This window comes from Prunus avium, chromosome 3, assembly GCF_965620075.1.
Source record: "Prunus avium chromosome 3, drPruAviu1.hap1.1, whole genome shotgun sequence".
Taxonomy (NCBI): domain Eukaryota; kingdom Viridiplantae; phylum Streptophyta; class Magnoliopsida; order Rosales; family Rosaceae; genus Prunus; species Prunus avium.
The window spans coordinates 11,354,643-11,375,390 of NC_142286.1; the positions used below are offsets into that span (position 1 = coordinate 11,354,643).

General features: G+C 36.8%; 3 protein-coding genes across 3 annotated transcripts; 1 reads left to right on the forward strand and 2 right to left on the reverse strand.

The window, feature by feature from the left end:
- The first annotated feature begins 3,724 nt into the window (after positions 1–3,724).
- On the forward strand, positions 3,725–6,985 carry LOC110769743 (zinc finger BED domain-containing protein RICESLEEPER 2-like). The gene is made up of 3 exons (XM_021973768.2): positions 3,725–4,005; positions 4,225–6,580; positions 6,673–6,985. The coding sequence occupies exon 2, from the start codon at positions 4,922–4,924 to the stop codon at positions 6,035–6,037; it is 1,116 nt and encodes a 371-aa protein (XP_021829460.2). The 5' UTR covers positions 3,725–4,005; positions 4,225–4,921; the 3' UTR covers positions 6,038–6,580; positions 6,673–6,985.
- A 2,562-nt stretch (positions 6,986–9,547) lies between these two features.
- PNSB2 (NDH-dependent cyclic electron flow 1) lies at positions 9,548–11,796 on the reverse strand. The gene is made up of 3 exons (XM_021973756.2): positions 11,281–11,796; positions 10,592–11,032; positions 9,548–10,234 (listed from the first exon to the last, which is right to left on the reverse strand). The coding sequence occupies exons 1-3, from the start codon at positions 11,719–11,721 to the stop codon at positions 10,037–10,039; spliced, it is 1,080 nt and encodes a 359-aa protein (XP_021829448.2). The 5' UTR covers positions 11,722–11,796; the 3' UTR covers positions 9,548–10,036.
- A 726-nt stretch (positions 11,797–12,522) lies between these two features.
- Positions 12,523–17,964, reverse strand: LOC110747230 (T-complex protein 1 subunit theta-like). The gene is made up of 13 exons (XM_088250866.1): positions 17,660–17,964; positions 17,301–17,563; positions 17,065–17,211; positions 16,750–16,911; positions 16,142–16,219; positions 15,657–15,790; positions 15,417–15,489; positions 15,263–15,340; positions 14,851–14,973; positions 14,584–14,678; positions 14,205–14,414; positions 13,326–13,383; positions 12,523–12,829 (listed from the first exon to the last, which is right to left on the reverse strand). The coding sequence occupies exons 1-13, from the start codon at positions 17,793–17,795 to the stop codon at positions 12,761–12,763; spliced, it is 1,626 nt and encodes a 541-aa protein (XP_088106992.1). The 5' UTR covers positions 17,796–17,964; the 3' UTR covers positions 12,523–12,760.
- Between the last annotated feature and the right edge of the window lie 2,784 nt (positions 17,965–20,748).

Sequence of the window (20,748 nt, forward strand, 5' to 3'; positions counted from 1 at the left end):
TTTTTTTAAATAAAAAAAAAAACATGTGCCAAAATGACGTCGTTTTGGCCATGTTATAAAAAATAAAAATAAAATTAAAAAAAAAACTTAAGTAGAACGACGTCGTTTTGACGTCGATCGAACAAAAAAAAACAAGAAGGTGCGCGCTGCGCTTCTTCTCCAGCTGCACATAGGTTGCCCCTTTGGGGCATTTCGTCAAACACCTTGCAAGGGTCAAGTGTGGCTGCTCTAATGGAGGATTTCAAAGGTTGCAGGGGTCAATTGACCACCCTTGCACCTATGTGGATCCGCCCCTGCCAATATGGGTCAAGCTTAGCCCAAGCTCGCTTCAAGCACGGCCCGAGCCTAAGCCTACTTCAAGCATGGCCCGAGCCCGGTCCACTTAACATTATTTTTTCCTCAAGCTTTGACATCTAATGTCATTGTTTATATATATATATATATTTAATCATAAACATATATTTGATGTCTTTCATTTTAGGGAAATTACTTGGGTCCTTAATTAATTAAACATATCAACTACATATTAATTAAACAACTTTGGACTCGATATCTAATCAGTACATATGACATATATGCTTATCTTATAATCAAAGTGTAGGGGCTTTTTTGTTCCAGCAGTTACAGATGGGTTCGGGCTATTGTAAAGAGCAAATGAGTGGAGTTGCCCCTATGTCTGAGTTCAAGAATTAGGCCCCAAGAGTGCTTCGAAAGGTTCGTGGAGCCTTAGGAAGTATTTTGGTTTCTTTCACCAACAAAACAAACAGCTGCTTACAGATCAATATTTTGGCTTGGCTTGAGAAGCTTGTGGCATGCGAGCTGAGCATTCATGAGTTTAGCATTAGAGAGAGAAAGTTTGGATTTCCCGTGAGAAACAAAGGTTCAAAGCAAGGGGAGAGAGAGTTTTGGGAAGATTTGTTGAAGGAAGAGAGGAAAAGATGAGGGTGGAAAGTTCGGTGTTTTGAGTAAATTTCCAGCAGCTTGACGAAAGCTTCGTCACGCTCTTAGATGATTTGCCAGGAGAGAAAAAGGTAGAAGATGGGAGAATAGGGCTTGAAATCAAAGGTTCCAGCACTGAGTGAGGATGCTTGCTCGCTCTGGATGTGTTGAGACGATGGGTAGGGGATGCCCCCTTTTATAGGCACCGGAAGCCCCCAATTTTATCAAGTCTTCATCTCCATTTTTCTTCACTTTCTTCCATTCAATCCTCTTTGGTGAAATCTCCCCAACCCAAGCACATAGAAGGGGAGCTTTTTGGGGTTCCAAGACTTTCCTGCTTACATCTGGGTAAGGCACCTCTTGCTTTTCCTTCTTTTTTTCCCACCAGAGCTTGCAGAGGAAAGAATGGGTAAGGATGCTAGTCCAAAAGGTGATTTACTTTCATCAGCACATGGGTTTGCTTGGTTTTTACGATGGCTTGTCTTTGACTTGGTTTTGATTTGGTTGAGGTATTTTCAAGGGCGCTAGATATTTTCCACAATGTTGGATATTTTATAAGGTGCTGGGCTAGGCTATTTTCTAAGGTGTTGGGTCGTTGGTGTTTTATTTCCAACAGCCTGTAAGTTTGCCTTAGTTTCGTCAAGCTGCTAGAAGCAGCCTATCTGCGTGGATTTGCTTTGGTTTTGACAAGGTGTTGGACATTTTGACTGATGTGGGATATTCCCAAGTGTTACAGGCCATTGGATATTTTCCTAAGGTATTGGGTTTTCTCTCTCATGCGTAAATATGTTTGAGCTCAAGAAATGGGCTTGAGTTTTGGTGCTCCCAGACAGCCTAAAACTTCCACTCATTTGACCATCAATGGGCCTTGTGAATACTCATAACCATCCATACCACAACCCACTCAACTAGCCCCAAGCATTTGCATGGCTTGGGCCCACTTAAGCTTGTAACTGGCTTGGTGCAAAAATAAGGATTTTCCGCTTGGTGTTGCGTGTTATTTGACATGCTTGTGCTCAAGCTTTGCCGTATTGTAAAGGGATGTAGTCAGGCCAAAATGGTGCTTGAGGGGATAATAAGCATGGTAGAGCCAGTACATTTTACGGGCTTGTCAGAACCTTTCTACGTGGCGGGTTATGTATTTGCTTGGCGTGGCATGTGGACCATAACTCGTGCAAGCGCACATGACAAACTCTTTCGTACCCAAGTTGGGTTTCCTTCCTAGTTAGGTTTCGTACTGGGCTAGAAATATATTTGGGCCCAGCCTTGGATTTTTTGGACCTCAATACAAAGTAAGACGTTTCTTCACATATAAAATAATAAGTTGTTTAAAGCTGAAAAGTTGAAGTCGACTTTGTGGAGTTGGACACTTTTTGCCCTCCGCCCTTTCATATTGTTTGGATGTTTGATTGATTAATGTTTTCAAATAGTTCATCATTTCTTGTCTCTAATTACATTTTTAATGTTTAAAATTTGAATTATCTAGTGGGAAAAAAAATCAAATTAAATGGGTTGGTTCTTGGGCCCGAGTACAGTACGAGCACGAGCACGGGCACGGGCACGACACGAGCTTGGCCCGGCCCGTTTCAATGTGAACATGGGCTTTGGGCCGAGCAGGGATCAATGATTTTTCTAAATGGGCCAGCACGGTACGGCCTGATAAATTAAATGGGCCGACCCGGCTCGACACTAAAATGTTAAAAGTACAAGTTTAAATGGGATGGGTTGGCCTGGCTCGGCCAGTTTGACACCTCTAGCTGTGCGTACGATTGGGTTTTCAACAATTTTTAATTTTTCTATACTTCTTAATCCTATTTTTGGTTTTTAATCAATTAACTTTATATTAATTTTGTTTAAAAAAATTCTTTGTATTTCTATTCTTTTTCACAGTTGTTTTTATGGATCTCAGCTATTTTATCCTCTGAATTATGACCCTAAATCGAACTTGACCACTAGAGTGTCTAAATTTTTTTTTTTTTTTTAAAGTGTTAAAAAAGGATGCTACTTTTCCAAATCTCCATGATTTGGAGAATGAAGTCATTTAAGGGCATTTAAGTCTAACCTCAAATTTGAGAATTCTAACACTATGAAATGTTTAGCTACATCATATACCCTACATGTCTTTAGATGATTCAAAATGTGGTTATTTTTCAAAATTTCCCCTCGTAACTGGTATCTTGCCCATCATCGTATTAAAGATATATTGAAACTATAACTTATTGTAAGAAATAAAAATTAAAAGAGAAAAGTGCATAAATGCAATAAAAAGAAGAATATTGCTAATGAGATTTTAGTTTTTGTATAAGTCTTAAAGTAAATTTGATAATCTGATCCGAGCTGAATCTAATTCTTCTCATATATGAATTGATAAGTTAAATCCGATAATCTAAAAATATGATCCAAAATCAATAATTCGATTAATAAACTTATCATATATGAAATATGCCAAATTTGACCTAAATTCGATCCATTTCAGAGGTCTACCTCATAGCATATATTATAAACATTTTAATTTTAATCCCATCAACCCGGCCCATTTGAGTCCAACTCGGGTTGAGGTTTGAACTAGGGCTGGGCATCCAAACCAGAAACCCAATAAAATCAGCAAAACCGAATCGACGATTCGGGTTGGTTTGGATTTTTTCAATTTTTGTATGGTTCAGTCCCAATTTGTAATATTCAAAACTATCGGTTTAACCGAATCGGACTAGTACTGTAGCATTTGTACATGTGTTAAGCGTTTATTTGTTATTGGTGTAGATCATATAGACCGCATCACAAAGAATTCCTTCCCTCAGTCACTCTCTCGACTTAGCCCTAATTTCTCCCATAGAATGAAAACTCATCCATTTCCCCTAATGTTCTCCGCTTCTTCCCACATTGTTTCTTCCCTCGCTGGCGCATTTTCCCTCCTCGTCGCCTCTTCTATCGCCGTCACCATCTCTCATATCTCAGTTCTCTCTCAGCATCCCTTACTCTCACCATCTCATCTCATCGAATGAAACCATCTCTTAGCTCTCATCTCTCATTGAAAAGGAAGATATCTACACTGATGACTTATCTGAGGTAATTTTTTCAAACTCTCAGATATGTTTTCTGATTTTAGCATCATTTATATGTTAGATTGCTATCTATATGTTATCTAAGAATGTTACTTGGTTTTGGTTAATTGTTTTTTGCATCAATTATTTGGCTTTGATTTTTTTGGTTTTTTGGTTCAATTCTATTATATATAAGCATGTTATTTAAATGTTTTCTAATTTTGGTTTCAATTTTAAATTGCAGTCAGGTAATGTGTTGCACATTTGGAGAATGATCAATTTCTTTGATGTGCTTGCTTAAAGGTTAGTGTGATGCGCACTTATTGATTCAATTGCTTGCTTCTGCTGTTGTTGTGTTTAGTTGTTGAATCCTTGCTACTGCTGCTGATGTTGTGTTTAGTTGTTGAATCATTGCTACTACTGGCTGTGTTATGTGTTTAGTTATGCATTAGGTGGTGGGAGGTATATTAAGGCCAGTTTATGTTATAGCACTAAAAATGTTGGCTAGTCTAGAAGGTATTTCACAGACTCTTACCATTAACACACCTCTCACCCCAATTGAGACTCCTCATCCTGATGATGCACAAACATTAAAAGGGGAATCACCTAATGTCCCCCTCCCCTCACTTCCTCCTAAGAGATAACTTGTTAGGAAACCATCTAAGGTATGGAAGCAATTTACTAAGGAACCAGATCAAACGGGCAGTGATGTAGGGCCTAGGGCTTCTTGCACATCTACTTTAATGCAACATTTGAAGGTCCAATACAAGGGGGGTTCACCATTGAAAGATGATAACAAACAAAAAGTTCTTTGATTTGAGAACAAAGGAGGCCTAGTTGCACATGGATTTAGAAAGGAGAGAACTAGAATTGCTTTGCAAAGATGATAATAATTGATGTTGCCTTTTAAATTTGTTTAAGGGTTAGGGTTTAAGTACTTTATGAGAGAGGCACAACCTAGATTCGATCCACTGTCTCGTAGGACCATTGCTAGAGATGTATGGTCAATCTTTCAAGAGGAAAAGGCCAAACTAAAGAGTATCTTGAGTGTAAATTCACAAAGAGTGTCTCTTACTACCAACACTTGGACTTCTATTCAAAATGTGAATTATATGGCTCTCACTGCCCATTTCATTGATGATGGTTGGAATTTGCATAAAAGAATCCTAAATTTTTGTCAAATTTCAAACCATAAGGGTGAAGCCATTAGGAGACTAATAGAGAAGTGTTTGGCAGATTGGGGAATAGAAAAGGTGTTTAGTATCACAGTTGACAGTGCAAGTGCTAATGATGGTGCTGTTAGGTATATTAAGAGCCAATTAAATGATTGGAATACACTTTTGTGTGATGGGAAAATGTTACATATGAGGTGTTGTGCTCACATAACCAACTTGATTGTCTTTGATGGGGTGTTTGAATTGCATGACACAATTAAGAGTATTCGCAAAGCATGTAGGTATACAAGATCCTTACCATCCCGGTCAGAAACGTTTAGGCAATGTTTATTTTTGGCCAAGATTGGTAGCAAGAGTTTACTAACTTTGGAATGTAAAACAAGATGGAATTCCACATACTTGATATTAGACGCTGCCTTGAAGTTGCAAAAAGGTTTTGATAGGTTGGCATTGGAGGATGCTAACTGTGAAGCTTACTTTAATGACGTTGACAAGGATGAAATACCAAAACAAAACAAAAGAAGGTTTGGAGGGGAAGCAAGCTCGAAGACAAGGGTGAGACCTCCAACAGTGAAGGATTGGCATTATGCAAGGGACTTTGTTACTTTCTTGAAAAGATTTTACGATGCCACATTAAAGTTTAGTGCTTCTAAGATGGTCACTGCCAATGCACCCTTCCATGCGATGGCTAAAATTGTGAATGGGTTGAATGGAATGATGCAAAGCCGAGACCCTTTTATGAAAAGGGTAGCAACTTCAATGAAAAAGAAGTACGCCAAGTATTGGGGACAAATTAGGGGTATGAACAAGCTAATACTGGTTGTACTTGATCCAAGTTACAAAATTGACTATGTTCAGTTTAACCCTTTTTTTTGGAAATAGATGAATCCAAAGTTGATGAGATAATAGTTGAGGTAAAGAAGGTTTTAATGCATTTGTATGAGGAGTACAAGAAAGAGAACCCATCTATTTGCCACTCTTATGTGGAAGAAATCACGGAGAGTGGGCCGGATCAAAGTGTTGAGAGTGATCCAATGCTTGAGCAATTTATGAGATCAAGAAAAGATAAAGATGTGGTACAAATTGGGAACAAAGTTGATAAATACTTATTGGAGCCTGCTGAGAATCTAAAAAATTTAAAGTTTAATTTATTGGGCTGGTGGAAAGAACACTCTCCAAGGTTTCCAATCATGTCCAAGGTTGCAAAGGACATATTTGTTGTTTCCATTTTGAGTGTGCATTCAGAATCCGCCTTTAGTGCTAGAAAAAAGGTTGTGGATCCTTTTCGGGCTTGTTTGACTCCCAAAACAGTTGAAGCCCTTATATGCACAAATGATTGGTTGAGAAGTGAGGGTTTTGACTTCAACAAGGAGCCCACTGAAGATGAATTGGAGTTGTACCTAACTTAGGAGAAACTGGAAAAAGGTAAGGGTTTGGTATTGTTATTGTTTTTAGTTTTAATTTGTGTATTTTAACATTGTAAACATTAATTTATTTTATGTTTTATGTTCTTGCAGAAGTTGAATCATTTCAATTAAATGGACAACCTCTTAGTGACACTCTCATTCCCATGGATTGATTGAAGAAACAAGATGGCAGCTGCTGCTACACCAATCTTTTTTAATTTATGTTGCTTGGATGCTTTGTAATTTCTAATGTTGTTGCTTTGATTGTTGTTGAAACTTGTGATATACTAATATCTATCTTTCATGTTGTGTTGAATTTGTTAAATTGATGTTTGATGTTTGTCATTTGTGCGATGATGGATTGTAATGTGTTAAATTCATGTGTGATGTTTGTCATTTATGATATTTGAGGATTAATGTGTAATGATGGATATTGAATATATGATGATGATGAAGCTGCTGTACAGTTTTTAACATATGATTTTGGGCTAAAAAATGCTTTGAATATGTACATCTTTATATGCTTTGAATTCATGTACATGTTTATGTGCTTTGAATTGGGCTCATAAATGTATTTTGTGTGAAATTTGGGCAATTTCTAAGAAAGCCCAAAAACCTAAACTAAACCAAACCAAACCAATAAGTTTGGTTAACCAGAGTTACTGGTTTAGACCAGCTATGGTTTGGTTCCGATTTCCATATATAATAGCCACACTGACACCTACGGTTCGGTGTCCGGGTTGGGCCCAAAATCGAACCAACCCAGACCGAGCCCAACACTAGTTTGAACCATGCCTATTCATACTCCTACCAATATGCGCCTCTAATCTCTACTAATGTTTTCCTACCTCTGCTAATCCCACACACTAAATTCAACTTGTCTAGAAAACCTTAGATTCAATTTCTCAAGATCAAGAATCAACTTCAATCATCCATGTGGCCGCTAATTATCTCTGAGGCCAAAATCCTCCACTTCTAGGTCAATAAATGCATGTCCTTCAAGAGCTCTCAAAGAACCAACTTCAATGTGATGGTCATTGTACCCTATGAGACCGTGAGTGTTAACATACCCTACCTTTGCATTGAATTTATTTTTTTGGTTGGGCATCATCACTTGAAGCCCAAAAATAAAACTCAACTCTCTTACACTAATCCATCAATGAATTCAAAGCAAAACAACAAAAAGATAGTGGATGATGGCATTAGAGGCGTGGATATGAGACGGGGAGGGATGAGGAGGTTGACATCGTGATGAAGATAAAAGAGGGTGAGACCATGATGAGGGAGACAAGGAAGGCTAAGAGAGATGAGGATACTACAATTTTGGTGTTAAATTCGTAAGAAAAATGATTTATATTATCAATATATGTGACAACATCATATAATCAATCCGGTTTGGTTTTTAAGTGGTAAAAATTGAGAAACGAACAACTTTAAGCCAAAACTAATTTTCCTGGTTTTTTTTCCATATCGATTTGGTTCGGTTCATTAGTTCAAATGCCCACCCTTAGTAAAGTGCTAAGCCCATGTGAACCTCATTTAAACCGATAAATCGAGCTGAATCAAGTTGAAAAAAAAACCCAAAAAGAAAAATTATGTTGACCAAAAAAGTCAACCGAGGCGCAAAAATTGAACATGATAGTTTGGATCAGTTCCCATCTAGGTTCTTGCCTTGGAAAAATTAGTCTAAATTGAATCAGACGGGTTATGTTAAGTTTACTAATTCATTTATATCCAAATTTATTAGTAAGCCAAATTAATATTCAAATCACATTAGTAACCCCAAGTAATATGAAGATACTTAATTCCAATTAATACACAACTGGCTTAGTCCCAATTTATACCTCACTAAATAACAACTCTAGCACTACTTCTTTTTCTTTTTGGTGAATCATACTCATTCTTCTTGTTATGCCTCATTCTTTCTCTCCTTTTCATATTTTCTCTTTTTCCTATTTCTCCCTTCTTTCTACTTCTCTCTTCTTCCTATTTCTCTCTTCTACACATCTTCCTCTTTTCTCTTCTTCCAAACCGCAAACCGGCCAAACCAAACTGAAACCGTATAAGTTTGATTTGGTTCGGTTACTCAAGCACTTTGTATGAAATCAAATTGAATCAGATTGTGTGCAAGTTTCGATTTTAGTTCCAATTCGAGAGGACAAATTGTCGGTCCAGTTCAATTCCTCTAGACACTTTATATGAAAATTGAACTGAACCAGACCGTATACGTAAGTTTTGATTTTAGTTCCAATTCGAGGAATAAACCGGATCGTGCCCACCCCTACTTATATGTGTCACACCTCTTTCTTTTCTTTCTTACCTCTCTCTCTCTCCTCTTATCTCCTACTTCTTTTTCTTTCTTTTCTATCTCATTCTTCAGATAATTCCCCATAATTTTTTGGCCTGATATCTCTCCATTCTTTTTTTTTCCTTTAGATATATAATGTTTCTATGCCATCTCTCTCTCTCTCTCTCTCTCTCTCTCTCTCTCTCCAATCATTTTTCTTTTTTAAGATTTACGTCAAGTTCTATATCTAGTTTTCCTTTTCATCTCTCTTTGTGCATATTTTCATATCTCCCTATCTTAATTTGGTTCACGTATCATCACGCTTTTATTTAGCCTTTTTCAGATCTAATCTTACTATAGTGTGCAAGAGATGTGTTTGAACTTTCTGTGATTTTTTTAATATGTATTTTGGTTTGAGTTGTAGAGATCTATTACGTACAAACCTTATAATGATGAAGAAGTAGAGTACATCAGAGTAGATAAGTGTTGCTGCAAGAAATAGTGTTGTTGCATTAGGTTTAGACTATCGTTCGTATTCCAACAAAAAAAATTATCAAGGTTTGTGTGCCATTTAGAAAGTTGGCATGGATCTCTATGTCATGAACCTTTGAACAAACTCTATTTAATTAGTAAAAGCGAAGTATTGATTGAGAATATAAGATACATTTATCGTACAGAATACATAGCAGAGAAAATTTGCACAACAATTTAGATCAATTTTAATAAAAAGTAATGAAGTCCCATGTACCAACTTCTAATTGATAAAGCCTTAAACTAGGTTCCACTCTCAACATCTGAAAGTATCCTTTTCTTTTCTTTTGAGTACAAGCGATAGTCTAAACTACGAGGGAAGGGAGTTTCTCACATACACACAACTAAGATTCCATGAGGGTTCGAACCTGAGACCTTTGGTTTGCCATGGGATTCCTTTTCTTTATTTCCAATATTGCAGGTAAATATGGATCATTAGTTGTGTTGACTATCCATAGGTTGAAGTCAATACGATTAACAATACATCAGTGTGATTTTGTGATGAACGAAATCAATGGTAGGAAAAATATTTGGTGTCACATGCGTACCAGGTGATCAAACTAGTAGAAGAAGAAAAAAAAAAGAAAAAAAAGACCAGACCTTGCTCTACAGATGTTTAGAACAAAAAAAAAAAGGAAAAAAGGGAAAGAAAAATATTTACGACAAATTATCATGTTCAATAACTTGTGCACCTCTCCAATCCTCACCAGGCTTGACAACCACAGGTACCAGCATTGAAGCAGGGCCAGTGCATATAAAATACTCCTCCCCATGTTTCTCATAGAAAGAACCAGGGCTGGATAAGTAGATATCCTCAAATCCCATGCGTATCACCCTATAGAAGAGCTCACGCCCCTGAAATTCACAAACCAATAAGTTGGAAAAAACACAAATTCATTATGTGTATATAAATATGTACAAGAAATAATGTCATTGGTAATTTTCCTCGTCGGACAGTGAATCTGAACTATTGATTAGGTGAGGTCGTGATTCCAAGTCACGCAATCCCATAAAAAACTGGCAACTAATTACAATTTTTGATTTTATATCTGGCAAGACTCAATTATTCATTCCTTATGTTTTGCTGAATTTTTTTATTTATTTAACGACACATCAAACTCTTGTTCATGAGATTTGAATAGACGGATCATCACCGGATATATTTTTGTTGATTAGGAGTTAGATTAAGAATATTTAGCAAAGAATGGTTACCTGATCCAGTGTTTCATATTTGGAAGGTGGGGTGTTATAAATTGGCTTCAGTCTCTCTTTAGGAGGGGCAGCATAAACCCTGCTGAGCTTGTTTTTCAAAATGGTGAAAGGCACATCTTGGTGAGTCCAAGAACCTGGCTTTTCTTCAGGCTGAGAACCAAAATCGAACCACCCTGGAGTGTCAGCTTTCATTGCTTCAGCAGGAGACAAAATCTCAAAAGGAGAAGACAGTGGAGGGAGTGCAGTGTAAGCACAGCCCTTGAGACCTTGGATCGCCGCCCCGCTTCGTCTTTTGAACTTGAAATGGCTGAGTATGGCATTGGTCAGAGTCACCGGCTTCCGGCCTTTGTTTCTCACAATAACAGCCGTTGCCATGCTTACCGGATATAAACTGACGACATAGGTTATGTCAAGTGTTCCACTAGCGCTGCTTAATTCAATCTGCAACAAATCTAAGTGCCAAATCAATGGAAAACCAAGGAAACAAAAACTATGTCCTCAAATTTCATCATTTCAATATATTCTAGGCTCTCTAGTTTTGTATCTGTGCATTGTTTTGGTAATTTCATGATCAAAATCTTATGTATTTCTAAAAACTAAGGTTTTGGTCATTTAAACTTTTGATGTCTCTGTATTTTTGTTTGTTTCAAATGGAACCAAAAGAAAGAAAGAACGAAAAAAAAAAATACCTGGAGAGCATCGATGGAATCGGAATCAACATCTTTTACTGTCCATTCAGAAGTGGAAACAAGTGAGCCTTTGGAGCCTGCTTCTGATACATCATTCAAGACCAAACCAATTCCTCCCTTGGCTTTGGTAGAATTAGCATCAGTTCCATTTCCTGGAATTGTGTAAAGAACTTCTTGGAAGCCGTCGTCCTTCCAGTACACCTTTGGCTTGTATGAAGTCACATGAGCATTGGGTATTTGAAGCCTTAATGAACTGCCATTTCTGACTGTGAGTTCAACAATGGGGATGTTATCAGACTCCAAGAACTTGATGCCTTTTCTCCCAAATTTTTCAGTAAGGTTCTCCGGCACAGAAACCGTCGGTGCAGAAACAGACTGTGAAGAAGAAGAAGCTCTTATCATCTTTGAATTGGGAACAGAGAAGGAAAGAAGAGAAGCCATGAGATAGAGAGAATGAAGAAGCTTTTGACAGCTTCCACACACATTAGTCGCTAGTCTGCTAGGCTCATCCTTATTTGCCCAACTGTTTTGTCTGGATATTTACTTTGGACTTATGCGACCACTTTTTCTCCTGCGCCCATCTGTTCAAAGTTCACAAAAATTTCTTTGCCGACTTTAAGCCCGCCAAATATCTGGATTTACTTGGTAAGTATGTAACTTTTGCAGTAGAGCACTTATCCTTTGTACCCTTTCATACCAATGACAAGAATTACCACTTATATCCTTCGTATCCATGACGAGAATTCGACTCTCACCCTCCCTGGCATAAGACCTCCCTTCAAACCCCAAAATTTTTTAGGATTAATGAGGGTAAATATTACAGAATAAGGTAGGAATTACAAGCATACATCTTCACATAAAACCCTCCATACCTCATATGTCAACGGCCATTTGGTCTAATAACAGAGTCTCCACTTTGTTGAAAGTAATCCTGAATTCAAATCTCACGGACACAACAATTGTTATCCATCCTTATATTAGCATGAATTGATGTTGACCTTTCAAATGATAGTTGGAGTTGCACATCGATTCGTATTCAAAAGGGAAGTAATTCTCTCCGTCAATGAATCTTCGTTCAAAAGAAGGCAGCTATCAAATATTGGTTACAAAAATGCAAGTACCATCCACGGTAAATTAATTAGTGAAAACATGCCAAGCATTAACCTTAACCATAATTGAGCACAAACCACATATTACAAAACCATGATGAGTTCTGGCATGCTTGAAAAGAGAAGGACCAAATACAACAGAAAAGAAAATACATTCAAGCTTCTCACTAAACATGGCTCAAGCACCCGATCATCGTTTCAATCCAAACCTACCCAACAAGGGCATACCATGTGTCCATTGTAACAGAAAAGTAGCATTTACAAAGCATGAACTGCAATAAGTTTCTTTTTCTCCTAAACAAAATTGTTACTAAAATGGAACAAAAGATCCCTAACACAAGCAAAGACAGTCAATTGTCATACACACAAAATTAGTCCTCATCCATCCCTGCAGGCTGATCTCTCTTACTAGGGCCACCTGCTGGTTTTGCCATTATAATCTGCAAGATAGTCAAAGCATTGTCAACAACCCTTTTTTTTCATGAAAGTATTAAACATTAAATAGGCTGCAATCAGATAGATTCATCATTTCTCACACATTTTTAGCTAGCCAGAAAACCCCCAGCTTATAGATTTTCTATTTACTATCAAGCCTTCTGCACTGAAGCCATATTCATTATAAAAGTTCAACATTTCCCAAAAGTAACTTTCAATTTTATTTTATTTTTCCAAGTTAGAAACTAACATTTGCTACCGTTCTTAAAAACAAAATAAAAGACAAAAAGACTTCACAAAAAGCATAAAATTAAATAAATAAATAAAAAGAATAGTCAACTAATTCATAAAGCCTCGACCTTTTTTTTAAACTGTATGTAGTTTAGCATTTTTTCTGCTTTGGCCTCAAAGAGCAATTAGGGATTTAAAGATGTAGTTCATACCAAATTTGAGTACTTCAAAATTAGGAAAACCATTGACAAATATGTAGTTACTAGTTACCTGATCCACCCGTAGAACAGTGCAGGCAGCATCTGCAGCATACTTGAGAGCGAAGAACCTGCAACAAACAGCCCAAGAAAGAAGATTGATACCTATATCTCATATGAAACAACTTCCTGGCCAACTTAAACACATTGATTTCAATAAATTAATGAAACAGAACTATCTACAGTTCATAAATATCCAAAATGTTTGAAGTCGAGATGTTTCCAAGTTACTATTTATCAGTTACCCAAACGAATCCTCACTTATTCCTGAATGCTATAATTCATAAAAATCCTAAATGGAAACCATCCATATTATTTGTAAAACAAATAAAAAATAAAAAGGTTGGCATTGTCACTTGGTTATCCTCTAGAAACCAACCATTTACTGAAAAGGAAAGATAAGAAACCTTTCGTAGTGGATATGTGGCTTAACTATTTACACACATGGAATATAATAAAGAAAATAACTGAATGACTGGGTCCCATGGTGAATAAAGGCTTTCAGCACAAAGATGTAGTTGTTTGACCACCAAATCATGAACTAAATTTTATGCATCATATGCAGATAACCTCCTAGCCCAATTAGCCAGCCAATGGACTCCAAAACGCACCACAAACCTCAAAACACCCAGTGCCAGTAAGTCACAGTTTGATACAGAAAATCAACAGAAAGGATACCAATAAGATGAACCATTAATGTACGCAACAAGAACTATTTGGCTATCAAAACCACCAAAAATGGGATTACTAAAAGCTTCCTCTACAAACAAATTCTAGATCCAAAATTAATGTAAAAAAAAGTTCAGAACCAAAAACAGCTGTAACAACATTCAATGTATTGAGAACTTTCACATAAACGCATGAACTGTTACAAAGACAAAGAGCAGCTTACTTAGTTATGTGGAGGTCCCAAATATTAAGAGTTGACACATCTTTGCAACGGCCTTCCACCAAGTCGAGGCCAACTTTGGTATTTCCTGATGCATGTTCAGCATATAGAGAAGATATGATCTCCATTGCATTAAGCCCAGCATTTTCAGCTAGCGTTTGAGGCACCATCTCGAAGCTTTCAGCAAATTTTGCTATTGCGTACTGATCCAATCTGCAAAACCATTGTTTCTTTAGTAGGTTATTGCACTACTGCCCAATCAGAAATCTGTGACTGGGAAAAAGATTACAAAATCAAGTTCCAATAGTTGGTCTAGACATCAATATTCTATTTTATGTTTCAGGGGCAACATCTTGAGAAAATCATAGTTCACGCCATTTACCCTGTTTCTGTAAAAGAGAATTCCTTTACTCTCTTAGCTAACTCAATTTCAGTAGCTGCCGCTCCAGGAACAATGCGGCTATCCTTGCACATTGCCTGAAAATGAAATGCATTACGACAGTAAGATAATAATTCCAACGGTTTGGACATCTGATTAAACAATTTATTCAAAAGTTCCAGAGAACCATATGCTAACAATGATTGCAGAGGTAAAACAAAACCAGCCTAACAAGAACATACAACATTCTGAATGTTCCTTGTAAATTACCTTGTAAGTGTTCACTCCGTCATCAACTGCTCTTTCCAGGTCATCTAATATACTGTCAGTACTCCCTCGTAGAAGTACAGTAGATACAGAATTACCACCTTCTTCATTCTTCACAACAGTGACCTACATGACAAATCATTGGACATGTTAAAACGAAATAAGGGAAAACAAATGGGGCAAGAATAAGCAGATTTATTGAGAAAATACTATGTAAATCACTGTTTTATATCTGCTTATTATCCTTGAATGAAAGTTAATACTTGATTTTAATTCTTTTATATAGTTTATAGATTTTTCAATAAAACTAATGTGTCTCTAAAGGCTTATGCCACGTTCTGCAAGACATGAAATGACTCTCGCCAACACCTTGCCTCTGAAAACACTGATGTCCATGGAAAGATTTTTAACATACCCTAACACCAGCAATTTCCTCAACCGAGACAGAGTCAACATATCCCAGATCATCTGGGTTAGGCTGGCAAAGCTTCAACTGTTGCAAACATAAAAAGTATATTAGGAAGCATTCAATACATTTCTCATAAAATTTCAAATTCTATTAAAATTACCATAGCAACAGCACCCGTTGTACGGCAAAATCGTCTCAATTCAAATTTTGAACTGATTTTCAGCACCATAAGCCTGGAATCAATAACCCAAAAAGTAAAACACTAAAATATCTCATGATCTCTAAGAGACCCAAATAACTTCAAGGGCGTATTGCACATTTAAGTGTGTATCTAAAGTCAAGTGCAACATTAGTAGATATGCATATATGTATGACAAGACAATAGAAAATGGATACTTACTTGTAACGCTCACAGAAATGCAGTGCCATCTCTCCAACTGCTGCTCCACTCACAATTACTTTCGCACCTGAATCAGCAACTGCTTTGATGAGCTCCTCAACTTTAGCTTCTTCAGTCTTTGCATAATTTTCTAGCTAGAAGATGCCAATAAAAGGCTTATTAGAAGCCATGTGAGACATAAAACCTAACTCTGCAAACAAATTATGGAAACAGAAAGGCAAAGGCATTTTCTATATCCAAGACAAGCAAGTTAGGAAGATCAAAATTAATATGCACACAACTTTAATATGCAAAGACTACAGTAACAGGCATCAGATATGATACTACCAACCCAAGAGAAAGAACAGATCAAAACAGTTAAAAATAAAACATAGTAGGATCATTACCAAAAAAACCTGAGAGTTTAAAAACCCATCCAATACGAACAGTTAACACTTCTCAAAGATAACTGCAATCCAGAAGGAATCTTCTTTTTTAAAAAGTACCTGATCAGCAGTATGAATTAGGACAGTTCCTTTGGTCTCAGTTGCAGAGGTATCAACACCACCAGCAAACACAGCAACCTGAAAAGGTGTAAACAAATATACAAAGCTTAGAAACCCAAACCCATGAACCATACATTTACACCACATAAAAAGCTTGAAAGCTTTTATCATAAAGAAAACAGCAACTGGATCGCATAACGAAAGCAAGTATGACCAAGTATAAAGAATTATAAACTACTAGAAAAACATACTGTTAAGCAGAAACCAAAAGATACAAAGTTTGTCAATATTTTCTAAATCAGTAGCTCAAAACACAAACACAACATTAACAATAATTTTGGCTAACCAAACCCAACCTATTTTTATAATTCAACAATCTACAAAAGAAACATTTAACATACTTTTAAAAAATCAAAGTACAACTCAATGCTAAAGAATCATGAATACTCACAAAAATTACTAAAAGGACAACTCAAAGCAATCAGTGAATGAGTAAATCTGTCAGAATTAATAATTGACCATGATCAAACACAACACTTCATTACATATAAGTTAAGCAAAAATCAATATACCTATAAACAAATTTTTCAAAACAGAAGTGTGCTAACCTTGGCCTTCTCCATTCGCTTTATACTCCCCACAGCATCAGTTTTCAAAACCATACCTCGAACTACTGTACAGTTATGCAAACCCCCACCCACAATCTTTGCAACACGTACATTATCCACATTAAAGTTTGCTGGGTTCTTGGGGCATACTTGTATGCATGCCTATATTGTCCAATAAAAAATCTACCATCAGAACTTGCTTAGTAACACATTATTGTTCTTTCTTTTCCTTTTCTTTTTCCTTTCTCCTAAATAGCTGAGCAGCTGACATAGAAATTAAGCAATAACAAATAAGGGTATGCACGTTATACTTACATCGGCAACAAGTGAGGATAAGATATCTTCTTGTCCAAACTGCTTGCTGGCAACAGCTGCCTTCATTCTAGAAACCACTTCTTCTTTGTTACGGACATCCATATTCTCAGAACCTGGCTCTACCAGTTTATCTAGAATTTCGATCGTCTGAAATATTCCAACAAGCGAGTAAATAATCAGAACGGAAGAATTCTAATAACCCAAATGGGTAACCAATCAGAAAATCATTGGCAAACCTTTTTGATGGCTTTATTGTACCCACTGATGATCTCACTTGGGTGCAGGCCCATCCTTATAAGCTCCTCTGCGTTTTGCAGGAGCTCCCCAGCAAAAGAAATGGTCAGATTAGCACCATCACCAATCTCCTCTTGCTGAGCCCTGCCTGCCAAAACCAAAAGCTTGGCAGCAGGATGCTGAACCTCAAGCTCATTGACAATGGTGGCAGCATCATTTGTCACAAAGAGCTTGTCCAAATGATTGATAACCATCTTATTCATACCTGAGCAGTAGTGAGTACAAAAACAAATTTTAAGAAACGAACTGAGTTCAAATCTGATAAACAGAGACTGTGAGTTTTAGAGTAAGAAAGCGATACCATTGGGACCCAGAGAAGTTCGAGTGATAGCAGAGAGTTGCTTGCAGGCATCGATGTTCTTCACCACCGCTTCGTCCAAACCGGAGAGGTGCTTGTGCCCCTCCTTTAGCATTGATTGTATTCCGTAAGGCTGCATTTCAAACCCCTTCTTCTTCTTCTTCTTCTTCTTCTTTTCACTGAAACTTAAACCTAGAAATGGCTACCTAAACCTTGCTCCCTCCAACTGAAGCCTTTTTACTTTCAGCCGGTCTCTTCTCGGTGCTTCTTCGCTTTTTTCCTTTCAGCACTTTCTTTTTTCTTTTCTTAGGGTTTTTTTTTCTTTTTTTACATTACATTACATTCTTTTTTCTTTTTTTTGTCATTGCGAGAAAAGAAAGAGTTTTTATTAAAAATAGCTAAAATTTACCCTCCATTTTCAAAAATGTCAGTTTTTATAAAACATTTCAAATATAGCCAAAAACTCACCTAAATAGACACAAATGCCCTTAAAAATTAAAACCCACATAAACTTAAAAAGTTCCAATATATTTTGAGTCCTAGTTATTGATATAGACTTGGTATCTGACTAAAGATCGAGACTTTGAAGAAAATTGATGCGTGAACTTGTAGATGCCCAACAAAACCTGTTAAAAAAACATCTACGGGTATATGTTTACCAAAACACACCTAAACTGATGAATATTTCAATTTCTTGTTCCTACCAAGCCAAAGAAACGAAGAAACAATTGAAAGAAAGAAGCAACCGCACGAAGAAGCACAAAATATGCATAAAGAAAAAGAAGATCACTCACCAATAGTTCTACTAAGGTGCATGTGATTCCAAACTTTGTGCAGTAGGGTTTTGCATTTTAGGTTTATTTGGGTTTTAATTTTTAATGGCATTTGTGTCTATTTAGGTGAGTTTTGGGGTATATTTGAAAGATTTTATAAAAACTGACATTTTTGGAAGTGGGGGGGTAAATTTTGGCTATTTTTTATAAAAACTCGAAAAGAAACCCTGGGGTTTCAATCCTGGGTGTCAAGAAGGGGGAAGGGGGAGGGACACAACCACTGTGGTAACCCCACTCGATTTTAACACGAGCTGACCCGCTTGCAAATTGGCTTTTATTGTAATGATTATGATAATAGGATCAACTACGTAAAACCCCCTAAATTATGGGGTTGTTACAAATTCATACATGAAGTTTGAAGACCCCACAAATAAGTATCCAAACTTACGAAAACCACACAAATAAGACCCTTTGTTATAAAATCTGTTAAAAGTTGATGTGGTAGATGTGGGTTCTAATTTTTTGCTAATATAGACTAAAAAACTTAATTAAAAAGGGAGCATTTTTTCTCACCACTTTAACTCAATGTGTATCCTCACCATCCTTCTTAAAACTTGACACTTGTCCATCCTTATAATCATAGTTAATTTTTTGTTTTTAAAACTTTTTAAGTATTTAAAAATATATATAAAAAAGTATAATAATAATTAAATAACATTAAACTCTCACTCCTTCTCTCTCCCTCCTTCTCGACCCACCCCACGAGCCACCCCCCTTAGCAACCCTAGCCACCATTCCCTCTTGCAGCAGCCCTAGCCACCTCCTCCAACTAGAACCACCACCCACACCAACAAGACCCATGAAAGGCACCTTCAAGCATATGATGTTTCTTCAACTCTTATGTCCAATCAGCCACTCAAAATACGAACCAATGCCTTCCACCAAAACCCTCTAGCTCTCCTTTCCCGACCACCCCCACCAAATCAAACCAGACAAATTCCATAACCAACATTTAGAATCCACATTTCCAACCCAAAATCAAACACATCCAAGACTAGAAATGTGGGAACACGTATTTCTACAACCAGTAGATGAGCGACATGTGGAAAAAGAATATTCTTTAGGTCAACTGATTACCCTAATTAAATCCTATTTAATTAGGGAAATTATCTTTGATGTAAGATGAGAATATCTCCCTAAATCACGGATGAGATTTCCATCAAATCTCTTTTATTAATTCCAATCTCCTATTTCTAGATAAGAATAATCCTAACCAAATAAGAATTATTCATCGAACCCTAGTACACAAGGGGCCTATAAATACATAGATTATTTTTCAAATTGTATAGTTGAGTTAGTGCACTGCTAGTCTGCTGAATGATATTTATCTTTGTTTACCATGTTTTTCTTATTCATTGTTATATTTGTATTTGTTATAGAGGATTGACTCAAATGAATTTGACAACAGTCATTCAAGTTCTGAAAGTGATTCATCATCTCATTCAAGTTTTGAAAGTGATTCATCATCTGATTTGGATGATTCACTTGGAGAGTTGCTTTTAATTACAAAACTAAATGAATATTACTCGTGTTTACATAAAGAGCCATGTATGACTTCACAACTCTCAGGTCACCAATTTGTGATAGAGTTGTTGAATGGACATCCATGTAGGTTATTTGATTTTGATATAATGGATAAGAACACATTTACGAACTTGTGTTCTACATTGAGGGGCTTGGATTTCTTACAAGATGATAGATCAATTTATGTCGAGGAGTTAGTGTGCGTGTTTTGCATACTATTGGGTATACAACTCGTAATAGGATGATTGTTGAGAAATTTCAACATTCTAAAGAAACCGTGTCTAAACAATTTAACAGAGTTCTCAAAGCAATATGTCGACTTGATACTTAGATAATTCAACCTCCAAATATGGATGTGACCCCTCCTGAAATCATGGGGAATCCTAATTACCACCCGTGGTTTAAGGTAAATGTGATTCACTTAACTACTTTTTTTTTTCTTGTTATATAGTTAAGTATTTGACATGTCATGGTTTAATTGTCACTTGGTAGGATTGTAGGCTTGTTGATTCTCGAACCGCCATAAAGTGGTGGATCAAGCCTTCGTTGCCCATTTTTCTGAGTTAGCGAGAACTAGACCCAAAGCATCCCGAGGGAAAAGCAAGTCCCAGGGAAGTACTCTGTTCTTCTTCCAGCGGCTGTGTGTTTGGTGCTGATGTTTCCGGTAGCTTTACGAAGAGTTGAAGATGACTTGCTGATGTTTCCTGCAACTTGACGAAGAGTTGAAGATGACTT

Coding starts and splice junctions, on each gene's coding strand:
- PNSB2 (XM_021973756.2), bottom strand. CDS start 11,721: ATGGCTTCTCTTCTTTCCTTCTCTGTTCCCAATTCAAAGATGATAAGA. Junction 11,033..11,280: donor ATTCCATCGATGCTCTCCAG/GTATTTTTTTTT, acceptor GATTTGTTGCAG/ATTGAATTAAGCAGCGCTAG. Junction 10,235..10,591: donor AATATGAAACACTGGATCAG/GTAACCATTCTT, acceptor TGTGAATTTCAG/GGGCGTGAGCTCTTCTATAG.
- LOC110769743 (XM_021973768.2), top strand. CDS start 4,922: ATGAGAGAGGCACAACCTAGATTCGATCCACTGTCTCGTAGGACCATT.
- LOC110747230 (XM_088250866.1), bottom strand. CDS start 17,795: ATGCAGCCTTACGGAATACAATCAATGCTAAAGGAGGGGCACAAGCAC. Junction 14,974..15,262: donor AGGAAATTGCTGGTGTTAGG/GTATGTTAAAAA, acceptor TTTGTCATGTAG/GTCACTGTTGTGAAGAATGA. Junction 13,384..14,204: donor TGGGACCTCCACATAACTAA/GTAAGCTGCTCT, acceptor TGTTTGTTGCAG/GTTCTTCGCTCTCAAGTATG.